Raw genomic sequence first — 21,183 nt, forward strand, 5'->3', positions numbered from 1 at the left:
TGTCAGAGAAAGTTTGAGGCGTTTTACGGAAATACAAACCAGTATTACTGCGAGAGGAAATTAAAGGTACACAATACAGTGACTCATATTACAGCCACACACAAGCCAGTATTACTGTCAGTGGAGATTAAAGGCATATTACCGACGTGCACGCCTGTATTACCACCAGAGAAAATTAAAGGTATATTACGGACGTACAAGCCAGCGGACTTACAAGACAGTATTACTGTCACAGAAAATTAAAGACACACAATACACGGCGGCAGCCCACGAAGAACGGTCAGCTCAGCAAGTAAACATCAACAAAAGAAAGGCTGAAAGAAAGAAAAATACGACCAACAAAAAGAATGAGGTCAAAGTCCCTTGCCATTTAATATAGACTGTTCCTACTAATGTTTATGCAGTACTGTTCTAGCGCCCGTTATTGTAATGGGCTAAATGACTAGTTATGCTATAAGATGTTAAGTTTTAAGGTCTATCTGAAAAGGTATTGTAGGTTAACAGTGGAGGAGAGGAAAATAAAACTCCAGTTAATAGCATTCCTGTAGATAGTAACCTAATGGGGGGAGGCAAAGTTCTTTGGAACAGAAAGAGCACACAATTCTGTCAATCTCAGCCAACTAATGCACACTCTGCAATCTTTAAAATAAAAATTATTTAACTGCATTTTATGGTTCTTTACTGGATTGTGTGGTTCCTCGTATAACTATTGCTTGACAAAGAACCATTTCATTCTGGTATGGGTTCTCTGCATATCAAGTTGGTTCTTCGTGTTTTAGAAAATACGTAGAAAAAAACCCTTAAATCTTTAATGCATGGTAGACAGCCTAGCAGGACATCCATAACTGTACACAAAGTATAAATATATGACAACACCCAGTCTGGGACGAACTGGAGTCCCTAAACACTGGTGTCAATACCTACTCTGATCAATTCTATCACTTTGCTTCACAAAGAAAGAAAGCTGCTATACTCTCAATGAAAATATGAAACAGCAGACCAGGCAGGCTGTGCTGCACCTAACCTTAACATACAATCTAGTTCATTTTAAAGAATGTTTAAAGGCGTGCAATCGTTCACCTCTTTCTTTAAATGCAAAGACCCCTTTTGGGAATATGGGTGTGTCAAAGAGCATGATTTTTGACTTGCAAAAATTCTACCAAGATAAAATTGAGTAGAACGATTGTAGTTACGACATATTTTTGGGTTGTTATACAGGTTCTACTTAAATACTGTAGACGGGTGTCTTGCATGAGCCGACCAATTACTTATAACTTTTAAGTGAAGAAAATACATGTACACTTCATTTTATGTAAATGATATGCATTAATTGTTTAACACGTGTATGTTATGATTTGCTATAATATTTTGTGTTTTGTTGCATGGATGGCTGGGGATCTACTTTCTGAACTCCATTTTTCAATAACAGTTTCATGGACCATAGGTTATTTAAAAATAGGTATTCATTTGTTAATTATATGGAAGGAGTTTTAGCAAGGTAGTATGTGTTCAGGTTGCCTTTTTTATTTAAAAAGTTGAAAAACTGGTTGATGCACTGTATTTTGAGTAAAGGTTTACATAATTAAATTCCCCATGGTCTGGAGGCACCAAAGGATGGTTTGCCTGAGAGGTCCTTCTGTCCAAATATATATCATTACTGATAAATTAATTAACAGTAATCTTTGCACATACACTCTCTTCAAATTAGTAATAATCTATGATACTGTAACATGTAGATAGAGCTGTGCAGTCATATTGTGATTTATATTAAGAAGTCTTCTATCCAGTCCTGATAATCCCCTCTGTGCCTGATCCTGCTTCTTTATAACTTGCTTTGTGAAAGCTGGTATGATTTTGTTATCTCTATTATCCCACAGCTTTTGTATTTCAAATACTGTATGGTGCAGCATGCTTTGATTGGGGGAATGAATGAATCTGCATTGAACCCTTTCACACACTTATCGCATCTCCAGTCCAACTTCTCTCTCCCTATTATCTTAAAAGCTCAGTCTATGGCTGTTGTCCATGTTGAGCAGGTATTACTGGTCTCCTTATTGCAATTTTTTTGTTGACATCAGCTTCAGGTATATAAGTTATCCCTGGGTATTCTCTTCTGCGGTCACCCTCTCTGCTTAGTGTGCTTCACTTCACAGCCATCCTGTTTTTTACCAAAACAGTTGCCCTCCTCCTGACCAGACTGATGTCCATTCATCTTTCATTACACTTATTCTAGAGGGACTAGTGAGGTGGATGGTCTCCACTGTCTTGTAACTTACATGATCCAATTAAATTGGCTTGTTAAATCTGATCTAGCTGTCACGGTGTGATATTATTTGTAATTTTTTTAAAGGTGCCAACAGCAAGTCAGATGTTCTGCAAATATTTCACTGCAGTTGTCACATATTATTTTAACTATTAATTTAATTTCTTCAACTTTTGGATCACATTGGTAACCTAAAAAACAAACAAACATTCTCAAAGCTGCTTCATCCAATTCAGGTTCAGAAAGGACCAGTGTCTCTCTTGGCACTAGTTGGCATAGGGCAGAAAAAAAACCCTCAACAAGGCACTATTTCACCGCATGGCTCACACACAAACCTACAGTCACTACAATATTTTGTGGAATAATAATAATGAAAATAAACCTAATAACTACCTTCACTTTTGAACCTAACAATTTCACTACAGGGTCACAGGGTTTCAAAACTTCTGGAAAGGGCATCAGTCCACATACTTACAGTGGATAATTAAGAGCTGACAGTTCATGGGAAAACGCACATATGTGAACAAACTCCATACAAGGATTGAAAGTTAGTGTAGCAGTGAGTTTTTTTTTTTTTTTTTTTTTTTTATGTATAAAGTGTCTGGAACATTACTGACTGTCTAAGCGAAACTCAGTTGCAACTCAAAATTCCAGACCTTTTTTGCATTGTTATCACTGGTTTGAAAAGTTTTCAAACTCTAAATCTGCATGAAAGACATAGATGACAGAGCATATAAACAGACAAACATTCTAATCAAGATGAACACCAACCAGAATATGAAGTGAACAGAGGACTAGGATAAAAGGCTTTGAAGTTTGGGTGACTATTGCTACATAAAGACAATAAAGCTGTGTCCCAGGACATCTGTTATCCATGATACAATACTTTTTTGTATTTGTTTTAATTATAATAAAGTTAGTGGGACATTTTGCCAAAATCCAAAACTGTACTGCAAATATATTCTTTTGTTTGACAAAAGTAAACCATATCTAAAACTCTCCACCAACGTTATAGATCAAGGAATTTTCTTAAATTTCCCATAATGTCCCTGGGTAAAAATCAGAATTGCTATAAATTCAATCTCATTTATGCTAAAGAATATGAAACAGGAGTTAATTACACAAGAGCATTTCAAATTGATGCTCAAGAAGGCATAAGAAGTGCAAAGGTATTTATCTTGTGGTTACAGATAAAACTGGTCAGTGGCCGATTTGTACACCCAAAGACTGTGCGTGTAGTCCGCACCAATGGCTCTCTGTGTGGCCCTGATCATGTTACATGTATTTTATAAAATGGTATATCACACATCTTACCTTACAGTGATGCTTTTTTCAGAAGAAGAGATGAGATCAGAAGTCAAATTTAGTGACTTAATGGCTTCTGTAGCTGACTCTATTACAGTTTTAAACTGTTCATCAAATGATGTCAAAGAGAAAGCAACTGGTGATTTGTCAGTTAAACAGATGTTTTCTTCCTCAGAAATCACAGAAATATCCTTAGAGGATGCAGACCCATCTGGAGTAGCTTCAGTTACACATTCAGATTCTTCTTCTGTATCTAAAAATGAACTAACAGTCTGACCTGTAGAATCCTCATCAGCAGGTAGTGCAGAGATGTTGAATGTAGGTTCAAGAGGACTAGATGGTTTATCATGCGTTTCTGGTGAAAATATATCAGTGACTGGAATGAAATCCTGTACAGCAAAAGAAATGTCATCAAAGTCTGTGGATTCTTTAGTTTTAATTGGAGAGCAGAAAGAAGATGGTGAACTCTCGTTATTGTTACTTGAGCTGGCAAAGCTCACGTTAGTGTGAGATTCAGAATCTTCACATGCATCTGATAAAGGCACTGTAAACGGACTGATATGAGCAAGTTCTTTAGTGCCAAGCGGTAAACAAAGGGCATTTGGATAAGTCAGCAGAGGCACATTTTCAAAAGTGTCTTCTAATGAACAAGGTATTTTCACATTGGTTCCTGAAAATTGAACTTTTTCTGGATGGGTTATATCTTGACCATCCAGCTCTTTACCAATAATTTCCTGAGGAACATTACAAGAGATATCAGGTGAAGTGCCCAATGTTATGTTTGAAGCAGGCAAAAAATCAATTTCTGTGGTTATTTCACATAGATGTGCTGTTTCATTATTTGCATGGACAATGTTTGAAGAGTCATTTGACAGATTTACTGCTTCTGTTGCTTCAACTGACTGATTTTCTAAAGGTAAGTAAAAAGAAGACATTGTTTCTTTACAAAAGGTCTGTAGTGGAATGACATCGTGAAAAACATTGACCAAACTTTCTGCTTTTTCTTGTAAAGAAAGCTCACCCAGATGAGTTTTTTCTTCATCCTCTCCTGATAAAGTGGTAAGTGAAGAAGTGGTAAGTGAAGGTTCTGCTGGAGTAACTGCACATCCATTTTCCTCTAGCAAAACAAAACTATTTGGATACATTTCATTTAAGGAGTTTTCCTTCTCTGTGCAAATCGTTAAAAGGGATAATTCTGTGATTATATCTTCTGTCATGGTGGGTGGACAGCAATCGCCTGAAGAAAGTGTCATCAGACAATCATCTCTCAAACTCCAGTTGTCTGTATATATTTCTGTTGAATTAACAGTTTCCTTGTCTTCTCCAAGCAAAGGAAAGTTGTCAGAAGATATTTTAACTGAACTGTTTGTCTCATCAGTTCCAGCACAGGAATTCAAGTTGTTTGCAGAAACCTCGAACAGTGAACCATTTTCTGTAGAATTACTCAACAGATTCAAAGCACTTGGAAAGAGAGTGTTATCTGTAGCTGATTCCGTCAAGCCAACATTTTCTGCAGCTTCACCTTCTAGAGAATTTTTGTTTTGCTCTGATTCAGTTCTATAGACAGTTTCCTCACCCTTTACTAGTGAAGAAAAGATATCTGAAGACACTTTGTTTGAACAAATTGTATCCTCATTTTCATCAAATGAAAAGAAGCAGTCTGTATAAATCTCAGATGCAGCACTGTCTTCATCATTGTCACTTGTTAAAGGGCATGTAACAGACAGTTGCTCCACTGACTCCACTGAAGAAAGTAGGTTCTCTGTAACTAATTCAGTCAAGCAGACCTTCTCATTCTGGTCTGTTACAAAAGCTTTATCTTGAATAGCCTCAGATAAACAGACAGTCTTTATATCTGTTTCTGTCAAAGGCTGGCTACTGGATTGTATGTTATCTGAATAATTTAACCCATCAGTGAAAGGATGCAAAGTTAACTTCTCCAAAGGCACCTCAATTGGTGAGTGTCTTTCTTCACAAGAATCAGGTGCATCTGTAAATGCCATAATTGGACAACCTGTCTCAGGTGAAAGAATATTATCAGGAACTGATTTAGTCAAGCAAACTCTGTTATTAAAAACTGATAATGAATCATTGTCTTGAGACACTTCCGGTTGAGAGATTGCTTTTTCACTTTCCTCTGAGAAATTAAAGTTCTTTGAAGGTCTACCAATTGAAGGGTTTTCAACCAAAAACTGTAAAGGGATGTTATCTACAGATGGTTCAAATGTACTTACAGCCTCATTTGGTGAAAGTGTATTATCTGAAGGAAGCTCAGTGCAGCAACACTTTGTCTTAATGCCATCTGTGAATGGCAGTTTGTCTGGAGCTGATCCAATTGACGAAACATTAACCATACCTTCCTCCAAACATGGAAAGACACCTGGAGATAGCTTGCAGAAATAATTGTTGTCCTCAGTCCAAGTGTGTGATGGAAAGCTGTCTTCAGGAACCTCACAAGATGAATGCCATAATTCCATAGTTTGGGAAAGCAGACTATCTGAAAACAATTCAATCAAGCACATGCTATTTTCATCCCCTTTGGATAATGAAGAATTGTCTTGAGATGCTACTGGCTGAGCAATCGCTTTCTCACTTCCTTTAGAAAAATGAAGGTGATCTGAAAATTTACCAGTTGAAGAATCTTCTTTTTCCTCCAAAAATTGTTCAGGGACACTATCCAAACAGTGTTGGATTGTACTCGCAACTACAGTTGGTAAAAATATGTCCTCTGAAGATAACATATTGGAGCAAGAGTCTGTCTCATTGTAAAATGGAAAAAGAAATTGATCTGCCATTGCTTCAGTTGAAGAGTCAACAGTGTCACTTTTTTCCTGCCATGGAAAATTATCAGACAATACATAGAGAGTGTCATTTTTCTCCTCTGTCCAAGCTTGTGAAGAAAAGTCATCTATGGGAACCTTTAACAAACTGTCTGTTTCTTCACAAGAAGGGGGCGGTGGATTTGTATAGTCCTTAACTGGGCAAGTCTCAGTTTGTGAAAGTCGACCACCTGTAAATGATTCAATCAAACAAACTCTCTTCTCATCTGCATCTATCAATGCAACATTTTCTGAAGATGCTTTAGGCCGAGAGATCACTTTCTCATTTTGTTCTGAGAAATTGAAATTATTTGTAGATCTATTAGTTGAAGAGTTCTCAGTCAAATATTGTAAAGGGATGTTACTTATAGGGTGTTGGTTTAGACTTTCAGAGAGTGAAAATGCATTTTCTGAAGATAATACAGTTGGGAAACTGTGCACCTTATATCCATCTTGTAAAGCAAATTTATTTGGAGTTGCTTCAGTTGAAGAGTAAGTATTCTCACCTTTCCCTAGCCAGGAAAATGTATCTAAAGATAAAATAAGTGAATCAATTTTCTTTTCAGCCCAAGTCTGTGATGGAAAGCTCTCTATGGGTATTGCAACTGGAGAGTTTATTTCTTCACAAGAAGGAAGTGTAAATGCCTCCACTGGACAGGTTGGCTGAATTTGTGAAATATTCTCTGAAAATGATTCCATCAGACAAACATTTTTCTCATTAACATTTGATAATGAAGGATTGCTTTGAGATGTTTTACATGGAGAAATGCTTCCCTCAGTTTTCTCTGAGAAATTAACATCATTTGAAGATGTATCAGTTGCACTATTTGGATTTTCCACCACAAATTGTAAAGGAATGTTATTTAATGAGGGTTTGACTTCACGTAGGACGCCAGTTGTTATATTATCTGAAGACAACTCAGCCAATTTAAATATATTATCTGTTTGTACCTCAGTCAGACAGCAGTTTGCCTTAGTGTCATTGGAGGAAGAAAATATATCTGGAATTGGTTCAGATGAACTGACAACAGTCTTGGCTTTCTCTGGTGATACCTTAATGGACTCTGGTATGTCAGCCTCAGCCACTGAAGGAGATTTGTCAGCATAACCCTCAGACTCCAAGGTTTTTTTGTCACATTCGGTTTGCACTTTATCTGAAAATGTATTTATTGGAAAAGATGCTTCGGCCTGTAAAAGAATATTTTCAGATGAGGCTTCAGTTAAACTTTTCCCGTTCAAGTTCTGACCAGTCAAAGGAGTGTTATCTGGAGGCTCTTTAGCTGGACAGGCTGTCTGCTCCTTGCTCTCTAGCAAATGAATACCATCAGAAATTTTTTTGGTACAACTCTTTGTCTCGGTCTCAGGATAGTTGTTTCTTTCACAATCAGCTGGTAGAGGAAATTTACCCAAAAGTACACTAAATGGAGAGACTGCATCCACCGGTGTGAGGATATTTGCTGATGAGGCATCAATCAGATTAACGCTATTTACCACCCCATCTGAAAAAGCTGTATTATCTAATGGTTTGTCATTTGAACAGATAGTTTCCACAATTTTTTTTGAGAAATTATGTGATAGATTTTTAAATGTCTGGACTTCTTTTTCACAAAAATCAGACAAAGGAAATATATCTGTTAATACCTTTTGGGCACTAGTTCCATCCGCTTCTGAAAGGCAGGTACCTTTGTCAGAGTGACAGTCAGTCGGTAAAGAGGTATTACCTTGGAATGATTCAGATGGGCCAGCAGTTTCTCCACTTGTGTCTAGCAAAGAAGGGTTATCTGAAAACAGGTTAGTATTAGAATTTATCTCTTCAGTATTGGCCCAAGGAGATAACTTATCGGAAGGAAGATCAAACTCTTTAATATTGTCTTCACAATTAGATGTCAGAAGCAATTTATCTGAAGACAGATTAGTTGTACAGGTATTCTGAAGCGGTGAATGGATACTGTCTAAAGATGACTTAGATGGCTGACTGTTATGCACAGTGTCAGTTGGTAAAGGGTTATTACTTTCCGGTTGTTCATTCAGAAATTGAATTGATTGATCCTTCATATAATTAAATGAACGGGTTGAACAGTTTGCTTCTTCTATGCATGTCAGAGAAGAGAGGTTGTTTGCAGAAGTGCCAAGAGAAAGCACTCCATCTGGACAGCCATTAGACTGATCAAATGTATCTGATAATGAGTTCACTGTACAGTCGGTCTCAGCAGGTGAAATAATGCTATCTATAGAAGGCTCAGTCAGGAAAGCTATTTTCAAATCCTCATTTGTTAAGGATGAAATTTGTGGAGTTATTTCAGGGGTAAAAACAGTTTTCTCACTTGTCACAACAGAGAGAGAGCTTTCTGGGGATAAATTGCTTGGGCTTTTTGTCTTCTTGGTTTCAGGCAGCAAAAGAAAATTATCAGAAAGAGCCTGACATGGATAGACTATTATTTCACTATTTGAAGGCTGAGATAATTCAGCTGGTAAATGGGAGCTTCCTAAAGGAACATCTATTAAAGAAGCTGTTGTTTCCTGCTTTGCTGGGCAGACTATGCTATCTGAAGATATATCAAATGGAAAAGCTGCCTTCTCTATCCCTTCCAGTGGGAGGGATTCAACCATACAGTCTTCTGATGGGAAGATTTTTTTTTCACAAACAACTGGAAGAACACATTTATTTGAATCTTCAACTATGGGATGGTCTCCATTAGACGGCGATAGGTTGTTTTTTGAATCTGAATCAATCAAATTGACTCTACCCACACCCTGACCTGGCAAAATGGTGTTATCTAGTGATATATCATTGACATGAATATCCTCTTCTGTTTCAGAGTGCAGAACAACATTATGTGAAGGAATCTCACTCACACAATGTGCCGTTACATCCACACTCGGTGAAACTAAGCTTTTTGATGATACTTCAAATGGCAATAATGATTCTTCATTTGTGGCTAATACACCACATGGACAAACAGAGTTATTGTGCCCATCCAACAAACATAAATTATCTGAAGATTTTGTTACAAGGCAGACTTTCTTCTCCACAGCAGTTGGAGAATCTGGGTCATCAAGAGATGAACAGAATGTCCCTTCCCTTGAAAGCTGTGAATGAGAAGTGCCTGAAGATATTTCAGAAGAGCATCCAGACTCCTGTCCCACAGAACCCAGAGATGCACTGTTGAATAAAATAATAATAACAATCAACAGGAAGGATTACATGCGTTCATACTGATTAAAGCAGTATATGAACGAATGTCAGACGTTTAAAAAACGCTCTCACGTCACAACAAAAATATGTAGTAATAAAGCAGATTAATAATTACCATGTGCACTACACAAAGAGAGAATGACAAGTCTGTATACACATTGAAAGAATAATTCTGCATTTCTATTTAAATGAAGAAATAAAAAAACAATACAGCAAACACCACAACAATATAAACATGTTGGGTTTTACGAGAACCATTCGCTATGCTTTCAAACGTGCAGCATGAAATAAGATTACACATTAAATAACAAGCATCAAAGAGATTATTTTCACAGCAAATCACATGCAATGTTATAAACACCAAAGCTTGCAGCACTGCATTCTGCACATAAAGAATTTAAATATGGCTGATTATAATTATGAATGCACTGAGTTAAAACAATTCATCCATTTTCTTTTTATCTAATTTATCGATGTTAAGGATTTCATTGCAATGAGGATATTGCAAATCAGTCAGAAATAAAGTGCTACATTTTACTTAAATCAAATAAGACACTTACTACTTTACCCTTGTATAAAGCAAAGAAAGATTTAATATGAAGTAACTGTTTAAAAATACTGAAATGTGCAGAATGTTAGTAATGGTTGACCATGCTCAATAAATTAATAGAGGCCTGCCACATTCTAACTTTTTAAACATTTCCACTGACTTTTAAGTAAAAAAACCCAACAACATCCTGTTTCTTTTGTGCTGTGGTTGGTGTGTTAGGATTCTTCCAGTTGAGCAGGGTAAGACAGCGTGTGAGCAGTGCAGTGCAAGTTATCACGATAAATTACTCAGTGGGTGTTATGCCAAATAGAGACATTACAGATTAGACAAATTTGTGAATCCAAGACTGATAAATAAAAAAGAGATTTAATTCCAATAAGACCTGAGATGTGGACAATCCGAAAATATGTGACTGACAACATTATTTACAATTAGGGTATTGATTTCAACATGAACCGGACAATGTTAAATGCATATTGAAAAAAGAGATTAATTTTATTAAGGACTGACTTCAAAGCGTTATCTGAAAATCTCATGAAAAAGTTGGATTCCCAATGCCATTTTAGATTCTATCTAGAGACATATTCTTTTGAAAGCACTCTTATAGTTTTGAGATATTATGGGTATCTTTAATTTGACTAAAAAGATTAAGTTAGTACACAGAAAGTTATATCTGCTGCACACTGTTTAAAGGACACAAACATATTGTCTATATACACATCTCTAGAAGTCACAATACTGATCATTTAATTGATGTATAACAGGAACTTTTTGTTGTGTTTTACTTTTACTTATTTGGCTGATGCCTTTATTATCCAAGGCGACTATCAACATTTATGATACAATTGGTTACATTTCTTTTTGGTTTTTCAGTTAAAGCACAGGCAGGTCAAGAGGCTTGCTCAGGGACACACAGTGTCAGCGGTGGGATTTGAACCCTCAACTGCCACATTTGAAGTCCAAAGTCTTAACCTCTACACCATACTGCCTGCCACACTGTTTATGTGACTGATTTGTTAAGGGTGCAATTTAGCATAATATCTGAGCTTTCAAGTGTGTTCTGCACTGGTACAAATTTCAGAATGAATGCTGAACCATTGTTGGTGACAATTAATGCTAAGTTATGCAAAGAGCAAAGCACACAAAGAGGAATTAGTGCAGGATTTCATTTATATGCCAGACCGACCTGGTACATTTCGTACTGACTCTATTTATAGTGGCATTATTTTTATACTTGAAATCTAGTATCAGAACTGAAGTTTAGATAGCACCATGTTCTCCTCTATTTAATTTTTTTTCCATCTAGGATCTCTTTGTATTCTAAACAACTAAAGTTGGAATTGCATCAGATATTTTTGAAGGGATTTGTTAATACAGATATCCTCAATTTAAGGAGCATAATGTCTTCCTAAAATACAGTCACAACTAACTAAGACCAAAACTGATAACTATATTTTTGTGCAATAGTACAAAATCATTAAAATACACACTTTAACAATAATATTTATTAATAGTCATGAAAACACAATCTATGCATTTCTCCTTCATTAATGACTCAAGAGTATGGTTGTTTATCTGCTCTCATTAAGCTCTTTCATGGCTACTACACACTGTGCCTTACATCTACACTCATAAACAATTCTTACATAGGATATTTATTGGTGATGTTCACAAGATTTAACATTTAATTAAAAAAATACTACAATGAAACATTGCAATTAATATCACATTCACAACAGAGGCAGAAGAATCTGACAAGTGTTTAAACTTTGTGTTACACCGCCCATCATCGAGAGGCTTAATCCCTGTCAGGACCTTGGCCATACCTCCCTCGTTTTTGTTTTTCTTTGTATTTTCCCTACAGCCTTTACCCGATATTTCCTTATGTGTATATAATATTCTACTGCTCCCCCCCTCCAAATGCTGTCTTGATTTCATCAGGACGAGGATGCTACTAGGATCAGCCCAATCTGATGAGGCAATTATGTAGAGGTTGTTGGTATCTAAATAAAATATTGGACTGCCAATACTGATGCTTTGTGCAAGAGAGGACAGAGCCGACTATACTTCCTTAGAAGGTTGGGGTCTTTCAACATCTGCAATAAGGTGTTACAGATTTTCTATCAAACGGTTGTGGTGAGTGCCCTCTTCTTCGCGGGGGTGTGCTGGGGAGGCAGCATAAAGAAGAGGGACGCCACACGCCTGGACAAACTGGTGAGGAAGGCAGGCTCTATTGTAGGCATGGAGCTGGACAGTTTGACATCTGTGGCAGAGCAAAGGGCGCTGAGCAGGCTCCTGACAATCATGGAGAATCCACTGCATCAACTAAACAGTGTCATCTCCAGACAGAGGAGCAGCTTCAGCGACAGACTGCTGTCACTGTCCTGCTCCACTGACAGACTGAGGAGATCGTTCCTCCCCCACACTATGCGACCCTTCAATTCCACCAGGGGGTGGGTAAACGTTAACATTATACAACGTTATTGACTATTATACCTGCCTCGAACTCTCCACCTTGCACTTTTTAACATGCACTGCATTTTTTATCACTCTTTAATTAATATTGTTTTTATCACTATGCTGCTACTGGAGTATGTGAATTTCCCCTTGGGATTAATAAAGTATCTATCTATCTATCTAAATAAGACAGCGTTATGTGAGGTGGCATTTGTGACCTTTGACTTTTATGTCTTTGCCTGTAATTTCTAAGTGGTCTAGCTCTTTATGGCATTCAAAAGCTTGTTGTTTTGGTTTGATTTTATTTTTTTGGATTTTTGCATGTTTTGTGAATTGGTATTGCATTATCACTTGATTTTGATATTTTAGATTAGATTCTCTTTAGCAGTATTATTTTCAGTTTAAATATATATTTCTTTGTCTTTTCATTTTTGTTATTTTCCTGTTGTATTGAATAAATGTCTGTTTGCTTAACTTCTTAATTTTGCCTGTGCTTTATTAATTAATTTTATGGCATTCTTTCAGTGTAGGATTTTATGGTTTTGGCCTTCTTGTTTGGAAAATAAACCATAACAATTTAATCCTCTCCTACAATTATACAGCTGAAGCATGAGCTACGTGATAAATGGAATGCCATGGCAAAACGTGGGGCTTCTGGTCAGAATGCAGGTAATGTTCTTTACTGAAAATAATTTATATCAAAAAAGGCAAGTAATAACTCACAAACATGTAATGCAAAACAATGCACACCCCTATATAAAGGTGGCACAAATTCTTCACAACAGTGTCTCAATGAAATGTCAAGCATAGCATATACACGAAATGTTAAAAGGAAATTCTCTCAATATGAGGGACATTTTTACCAAAACATTCAAAAATAAAAAAGATTTATTCAATTAGCTTATTTAAATTACATGTAAATTTCCATGCAAAAAGAATCATTGAGATTACACAATATATTTGAAACAATTCACTAAAGTTAAAGTAATGCTAGATTAATAGATAGATAGATAGATAGATAGATAGATAGATAGATAGATAGATAGATAGATAGATAGATAGATAGATAGATAGATAGATAGATAGATAGATAGATAGATAGATAGATAGATAGATAGATAGATATCTACTTGTCCCATGGAGGACATTTAGCACATGCCTACTATAATAAGAGGAAGTAAAAGTTTTTTTATCCATTTTCTAAGCAAACATTTTTAAGGGAGGGTTCATAGTTTCTCTACCGTTGTCCATTTGTTTTAACCTTCGGCTGGCAATTTTTAGGATTTCTGTGTATTCATCCCAGCTCTCTCCTTTCTGTTTTTCCCTTTTGATCCTTTACTTCACTCAGGTTATAAAAATTAGATTTTAATCTACATTCCATTAAAAGATTCAAAAGTTCATAAATGGCACATTCTAGTTTTGGATGGTATAAAAAACAACATTGTAGTACATCATTAGAATTTCCCACCACAAGAAATATAATGCATGCTTTAAGAAGTAATCTATTTTAAGTACACAGTATGATGAATAACATATTGCTTCCAAAAGTATAGGTGTTTTTACATCATTTGGAGTGGTCATGTGAGATGTTAAAACAGCACGATTGTGGCACTTAATTGCGGAGGTCATAGATCATGCTTCTTATTTATGACTTAATTTAGCATCCTTTTTTTGATGCTAATCATTGAAAAAATCATTTTTGCCTGGTAGAATTTTTTTTTGTATTAGATATTTTTTTCAATTCATGAGACATTAATATTTCGAAAACTCAAATTTTCCATCTTTATTTCTATGTGTGTGTTTTTTTATTTTATTTCCTTGTCTGATAAAATTTTTTAATTTTCTATTTAAGTATTTAAAGTGTTTCATTTTAAGAGCATCACGTTTCCATTTTAGAATCTCTGTGGGTGGCTAATGAGTTCCTAAGAGACTTTACCTCATTCTTAAGGACCACCTCTTAAGAGGCACCACAATTTGCGTTATGAAGATAAATTACAACACAGTACCAGCACCCCTTTCTCCGTGATCATGGATTTAATTTAAGAACAAGAGTGGTTCTGCCATTATGGTTTATGATTCATGGCTTCCTCAGCTTGACGTTATTTTCTATCTTAGTGTTTTGGCTCCGGCTGAATGATAGTTCACTAGTAAGTAAACAACTGCTTCAAACTCCTATCTACTGTAACTATGATAACGGTTTAGCCCTCTGGTGTTCATTGCAAAATACAGTCTCTTGAGAAAATAGTTTTTTTAGGTTCTTTATAAAAAGACAAGTGCATCTCCTGGACTATTGCTAATTGTATCTTAATAGTTGCTCTCTCTCTCTCTTTCTGTCGGCTAAATATTTTGAGGATTCGTGTGGAGATAAAAAGGTACAAGTGTTTAGCAACTGTTCTGTGGCAGAGCTCGGGCACTTTAGGTTTTTGCAACTCGCATAACACCTGAACTACATTAGCTACAAATTAGAATCACATACTGTTAATGGGTGGCGATTTTAGTATTTACACAGATGAGAAAATGGGCATCTTTAGCAACTTAAATAATTAAAAATTTCATTCATTTTCACAATTACACATTCAAATGAATTATTATTAAAAGTGCCAATATGCAAAATAAAATTATTTCTTTATTTAAATTTTATTTTATTTCCAAAATCTAGGATGTTACAATTGTGTTATAGCCAATCAAACATAGAAGAATAACATACCAGATATGGCCATTTACTTTGAAATGAATACAACGTAAAAAAAAATCAAAGCAAAACAAAATTCAAACCCTACCCAAGAGAAAGTGAAAAAAGAGAGACATGAGCAAAAAAGAAAAAAAAAACTTTAATTTTAAAGATGAAAATACAATTAATAACATAAGAGAGTCAATGACCTACCCAGAATCAGTCAGTCATCATCCAACCTGACAGGGTCATGGGGGTCTGCTGGAGCCAATCCCAGCCAGCACAGGGAGCAAGGCAGGAACAAACCCCGGGCAGGATGCCAGCCCACCGCAGGGCACACCCACACACCAAGCACAATTTATGATCGCCAATGCACCTAACCTGCATGTCTTTGGACTATGGGAGGAAACCCACGCAGACACAGGGAGAACATGCAAACTCCACGCAGGGAGGACCCGGAAAGCAAACCCAGGTCTCCTTACTGTGAGGCAGTGCTACCACTGCGCCACCGTGCCGCCCCACAATCCCAGAATTTTCATTCTAAAAAAATTTTAATGAATTCTTGCCCTGTTTTTTTAAAAAAATCATTTTGGACCTATCTTCTAAGTAAGAATTACATTTTTTTTCTAATTTAAGATAATATGGAACATTTCTTATCCAATAATTATAGAAGGCTGGGATTCCTCCAGTTGGGTTGGATAAGTTTGCATGCTAGTTGTGTGGTATTGGCTATTACAATTGATTTATTCCCTGTGTACTTTAATGCCATCCAAATATCGCCGTTAATGGATTAAGAGTAATTGCGTCACTGATGCTATTTGAGAAGTCTGTAAAGATTTTTGTGCAAAGTGATAATATTTTAGTGCACTTCCAAAACATATTGTGTAGTAGAGGTTGGGACTTGCCCAGGATATATTTTGGACAAATTTAAATGAGATAAATGTGATCAATGAAAGACTTTTAGTGGAATTATGAAATGGTTGGTGCATAAAATACTAGAGAATATTCTTTGAATGTCTGAGTTCCACTGCTTTTCTGAGATGCTGACTGAAAGGTCCCTTTCTCACTCTTCCCTAGGATCTTTGAATGGTAAATTTTTTAAAATATTTTTATATATTATTGACATGCTGTCTTTGCAATTGTAATTGATGTTTTTCTGCTCTAGTCAGTAATTTCACAGCTTACAGCTTGAATGTTGTGAAATCAAAACAAGTTCAGAATTTTTTCAGTTGTAGGACACTCTAATCTTGTTCTAGAAAATAATACAAAACACATACAATGTGTCTGAGAAAGAGGCTTTAGGTATAGTAGTTTTTCACAAAACTGAACTATTTAGAGCACAAAGAAGCTCACGATGAGTTAATAATAGCTGCTAAATTAGAATGCTGTGTAACTAAATGGAAAGCAACTAAATTACAGGTTTCTGAAAGCTGAGACTGACAGTTTGAAAAGGTATATAAAAGAGCTTTGTCTGTTCTGTGTGATACTACTTCAGATTAATTTATAAAAATAGAAATTAAATTTATGTACTGTTTAGATAGAATTGCTAATTTGACAGATATAATCGCCCTTTATAGGCTCCTGACATTAGTACCACTGATTATACAGAATAAATGTCTTTAAAAATAACTACATAACACAAGACTTAAAATTTCAAAGTCATTTCTGAAATCTAGTATTAAAGTTTTATGCTCTATGTTTTGTTTGTGCACACCGTCCTAAAAAATGAAATGCTTATTGTTTATTTGATTGTCTTATGTAACAAGGTCAAATTAATTCATATTCACATTTTACCTAAATAAATTGGTTAAATATTGTATATAATACTATGACATCTTCTATGACATTCATTTCACAATAAAAGTATGACATGCAGTACATGATATGGTAATATCTTCTGCATGTTACTTAGCTAGTCAATACATTTGTTTTATTTGTCACTGAGATGGGGAATTGTTGGTTATGTCCATCTGCTCTATGTAAGACTATTTACTTTATCCTGCAATTGTAGTTTGAAAATACAGAAGCTATTTTCACTTATAAGCAAACAATGCTCAGCTATACCTTTCAGACAGATCTAATGATGTTTCCCCTGTCTTTCTTTTTATTAACTGTATCGATGAGTTGAAAAATGGAGGTGCAAATACTACTCTATGTCTTTAAATGTTGAAAAAAACAAATGATATTAAATCAGTAAAAGTTTTGCAAGCAAAAATTATGCAAATTAATTTTAATGAATCAGTACACAGATGTTGACATAAATCTGACTTTTTATTATCCACATTAATGCCTAAATAAAACATTACTGGTAGCAAATTGCTTTTTGGCATGAAATATGGGGGTCAGAGTGCAGGGTCAGCCATTGTACCATGCCCCTGGAGCAATTTTCAGATTAACTGCCCAACAGAGTAAGATCCCTTCTGGGAGTAACAGGATTTGAACTAGCAACCTTCCAGATACCAGCACAGATCCTTAGCCTCAGAGCTGCCACTCCATTACTGCATAGAAATATCCACTGGAGATTAGTTTGATGTTGGGCACATCTATTTGCAGAAAATGTGCACATGCATTTGACCTAATATAGTTACATAAATTGATTTTCCAATGTTGGTTTATGATTGACTGCAACCTTGCTTATTTGTCAAATATGACAAGTAAGGGGAGAAAGAACTCTAGTCTCAGCAGACAGCACAGGATCACAACACCAAACATTTCTCACTGGTGCCTAGCAGCATGCGTGTGCTAAGCTTCATCTACAGGGGAGATGTCAAATTCAAGGCCCAAGGGCCTTCATCAGACACTGCCATAAAGAACTTTAGTGTTTTAGCATAATGCTGAATGTTTGACAGTGTCATGAAGCAGATACTGTATAGCTAAATACACACCACTGCTGCACTGTGCTCACTTTTTAAAAGCTCCTCAGGTGTTACAGCTAGCCACCAGCCCTCCTGTGGCTTGCCTGACTGCTGCCACCCTACACGATTCTTTTGTTTTATTCTGCAGACTTGATTGTAATATGTGGACTGAAAGTGCATTTGCATTTTCACTTGTCTTAAATGTAATCACTATCTGTTTCAGACCAACTGTGAATGTGGCCTGTATCATCATTACACCTGGTTTTTGATGTTGTCAAGTGCTATCTGATCGTGACACTTGCAAATTCTCATCTGTGTCCTGACTTCCCCTTTCAGTTAACTTTATGCACTGACCAGAACACCTACATAAGCCCTTCACAGGTTTTCTTCCAAATCCCAGGATGCAATGTACTTAGCTTCACAGAAGCCTTCTTTATGCTGAATGTCCTTATTTCTTAATTTTCTTCAGGTGCAAGTTTGTGCTTTCTCTTTCAAGAAGTTTCTTCTTTATCTTACTTTCCATCCTAATTTCAATATTGATGAAGATTTTGGATACATAAATTATTTTTTCTTTCAGTTTCTTCTTAATTTTGCACTAAAGTATGATGTCATTACAAACGATTTTAAATGGATTGTTTATGTACCTGTTATTATTCCTGACAATTTTTAATTGTACCAGACGAGGAACCAAAATACTCCAAGGCTGGATTGGAGCCTAAACACTACTCAGCATATACTTTACAACCCCAGCAGTTCCTGAATTGTATTTTTAATATTATGCCTGTTTTATATTGCTATAATTTCTAAACTTATTATTATTCTGTGTTAGTATTAATGTGAATAATTTGTGTGATTAATGAATATTCTAGAAAAATCCGATCATACAACATGGTAGTCATGTGTATCCTTTTACAACTTTGCTTTGGGCAGCAGAAATGCTAGAGCCAGCTCTGGCAGTGACATCCTATTTTCACTCAGTGCTGATGTTGGTCCTATGGTAGCTGGTGGTTTTCCTTTGCTGCTGCAATGTCCAAGAAAGGAAAACCTGATAAAAACAGAAGACACGTTCGAGAGAGCCACGAGGCAGAATGGTGATAAGCAGAGAGGTTCCTGTGAGTCTTGTTTGTTAAGTAAAGGGGTGGTAGTTGTCTGTTTGTGTATTCTGACCCATATTGTGTATATAAAGTGAATGTGCGGCCTTCAATAAAACTTAGTTTGACACCCCGATCAGGAAAGAGCAGCTGATAAGACGTGACAAGTGGCAGGCTCCCTGGGTTTTGCAGTTTCCAGCTGAAAAAAGCACTTCTCATGTGTCTACAATATTATTTCAATTTGCCATTTCTTAGTGCAGATGTAAGGAAAATATAGAAAATATCTCATTTTGTAAAAACATGATACACACCCCCAAGTGATATAACCGGAGGTCATAGAATATAATTGATTTTACTGGTGTGTTACAGATTCCCTACATTATACACAGAAAAAAGGGAAATGGCAGGTTGTTACATTTACAAAAATGTATTTACTTTATATTACATGTTTTGTTTATGTTCCACTTTTGAACATAACTTGATTTTGTTGAATTTATTGAATCTTGTGGGATGTACAATATACTAATTTCAGTCATTTAGATAGAAGTCAAAATAGTTATATTTAGTCCTCACAGGAAATGAATACGCACCAAGTGAATTCATCATCAGTGGAGATTGGATAACTTGGCGGTAAAGTCATGTGACTTTCAAAGAAGCAACAGGTTGTGAGTTTGAGTTATTGTCACCAGTTAAGACCAAAAGGTTAGTGAAATAACAGTTAAAAAAGAAAAAAAAAACACACACACACACACAAGAAATATTCAGATATTCATTTAAAACACTTAATCACACAGACTAATGTTACTTGTTTTGCATTTTTCTTTGTATTCTCTTTTAATATTTTAACAAACTATGCTCACTAACTACTGTCACAAGTCAGTAAATGTACTATTAAGTTCTCTAGACTTATTCTACTTTCAGCACTGCTGTTCATTAGTATTATCATAACATTGCTCAACCAGATAAATACTATTAATACGGACAAATATATAATATACCCGAATACAATACAATGCAGTTGCTGAATTTGCTTGTTTGAAAATAAAAAATAAAAGAAAATTATTTTGTGAAAGAAGGAGCCAAGCAGCAATTTTTCCACTTTATATTTTACTAATAGTTAACATTTATTATATAATATATTCAGTTACATAAATATAAATGCATACATTTTATAATATAACACTCAATCCAAGGTGCATTTTGTGTTCATATTTAGTAATACATTGGTTATGGCATTCTGGCACAGCCAAAGAAGCAGTATTCTGGTAAAACTGTTGTACATTTCAGCTTTTGAATGCTAATCTTTTGTATTTTTGTTGGGTTGTATAGTTTTTACCAAATAAAACTAGTTTGGGTATAAGCAAACCTGTTTATTTCTTATTAATAACTTTGAACATTAACTACAAAATGATACTGGAACAAGTATAATTGACAACCTAAAAAGGTTATAGCTAAGTAACTTGGTAAGGTGCATTTTTTAAAAAGTTTATAAAACAATTGTTAAAATATTATGCTATTGACATGTTCATTTAACATATTATAATTATTTTAACAGAGAATGAAAAGGTTTCATTCATTTTATATAAAAATACAGTATCATGTTGTTTCTGGATATATTAATTTAGTGCATTAAGCATAATTAAATTATTTTTGATAAAAACAATTCTACTACTATGTTCAACTGATGTACATATATTTTTTATTTTAATCCGACATGTACAAATGCTGAAATAATGCAGGGAACTGACACTTAACGTCACATAAGCTAACTGAGTATTTGTTACTAAATAGAAAACATTTTTCGCCAACACAAAAACCAACAGCTTTTCTAATAAAATGATTGAAAAACTTTTAGTCTTGCTTAATGTACCACTCCTTAATGTAATTCAATTTTTATTGCATCTTACTCCTTCAAAGCAGCTGTGTGAATTACTCAAAGCAAAATATTGAACTCATTAAGATCCTAAATTTCTCTA

General features: G+C 35.4%; 1 protein-coding gene across 23 annotated transcripts in view; it reads right to left on the minus strand.

Annotated features, from left to right (window-relative positions):
* The window catches only part of LOC114645325 (uncharacterized), a 239,951-nt gene that overhangs the window by 202,980 nt on the left and 15,788 nt on the right, over positions 1 to 21,183 (minus strand). For all 23 annotated transcript variants that reach the window (XR_007934090.1, XR_007934089.1, XR_007934094.1 and 20 more), the window contains exon 3: positions 3,578 to 9,550. Coding sequence is in view for 17 of the 23 variants with exons in the window: in XM_051922686.1 (XP_051778646.1) it covers positions 3,578 to 9,550 (5,973 nt within the window). In the remaining 6 variants the exon portion in view is untranslated. The remainder of the gene's footprint in view (positions 1 to 3,577; positions 9,551 to 21,183) is intronic.

The sequence above is a fragment of the Erpetoichthys calabaricus genome, chromosome 2 (genome assembly GCF_900747795.2).
Source record: "Erpetoichthys calabaricus chromosome 2, fErpCal1.3, whole genome shotgun sequence".
In the NCBI taxonomy this organism is placed as follows: Eukaryota; Metazoa; Chordata; class Cladistia; order Polypteriformes; family Polypteridae; genus Erpetoichthys; species Erpetoichthys calabaricus.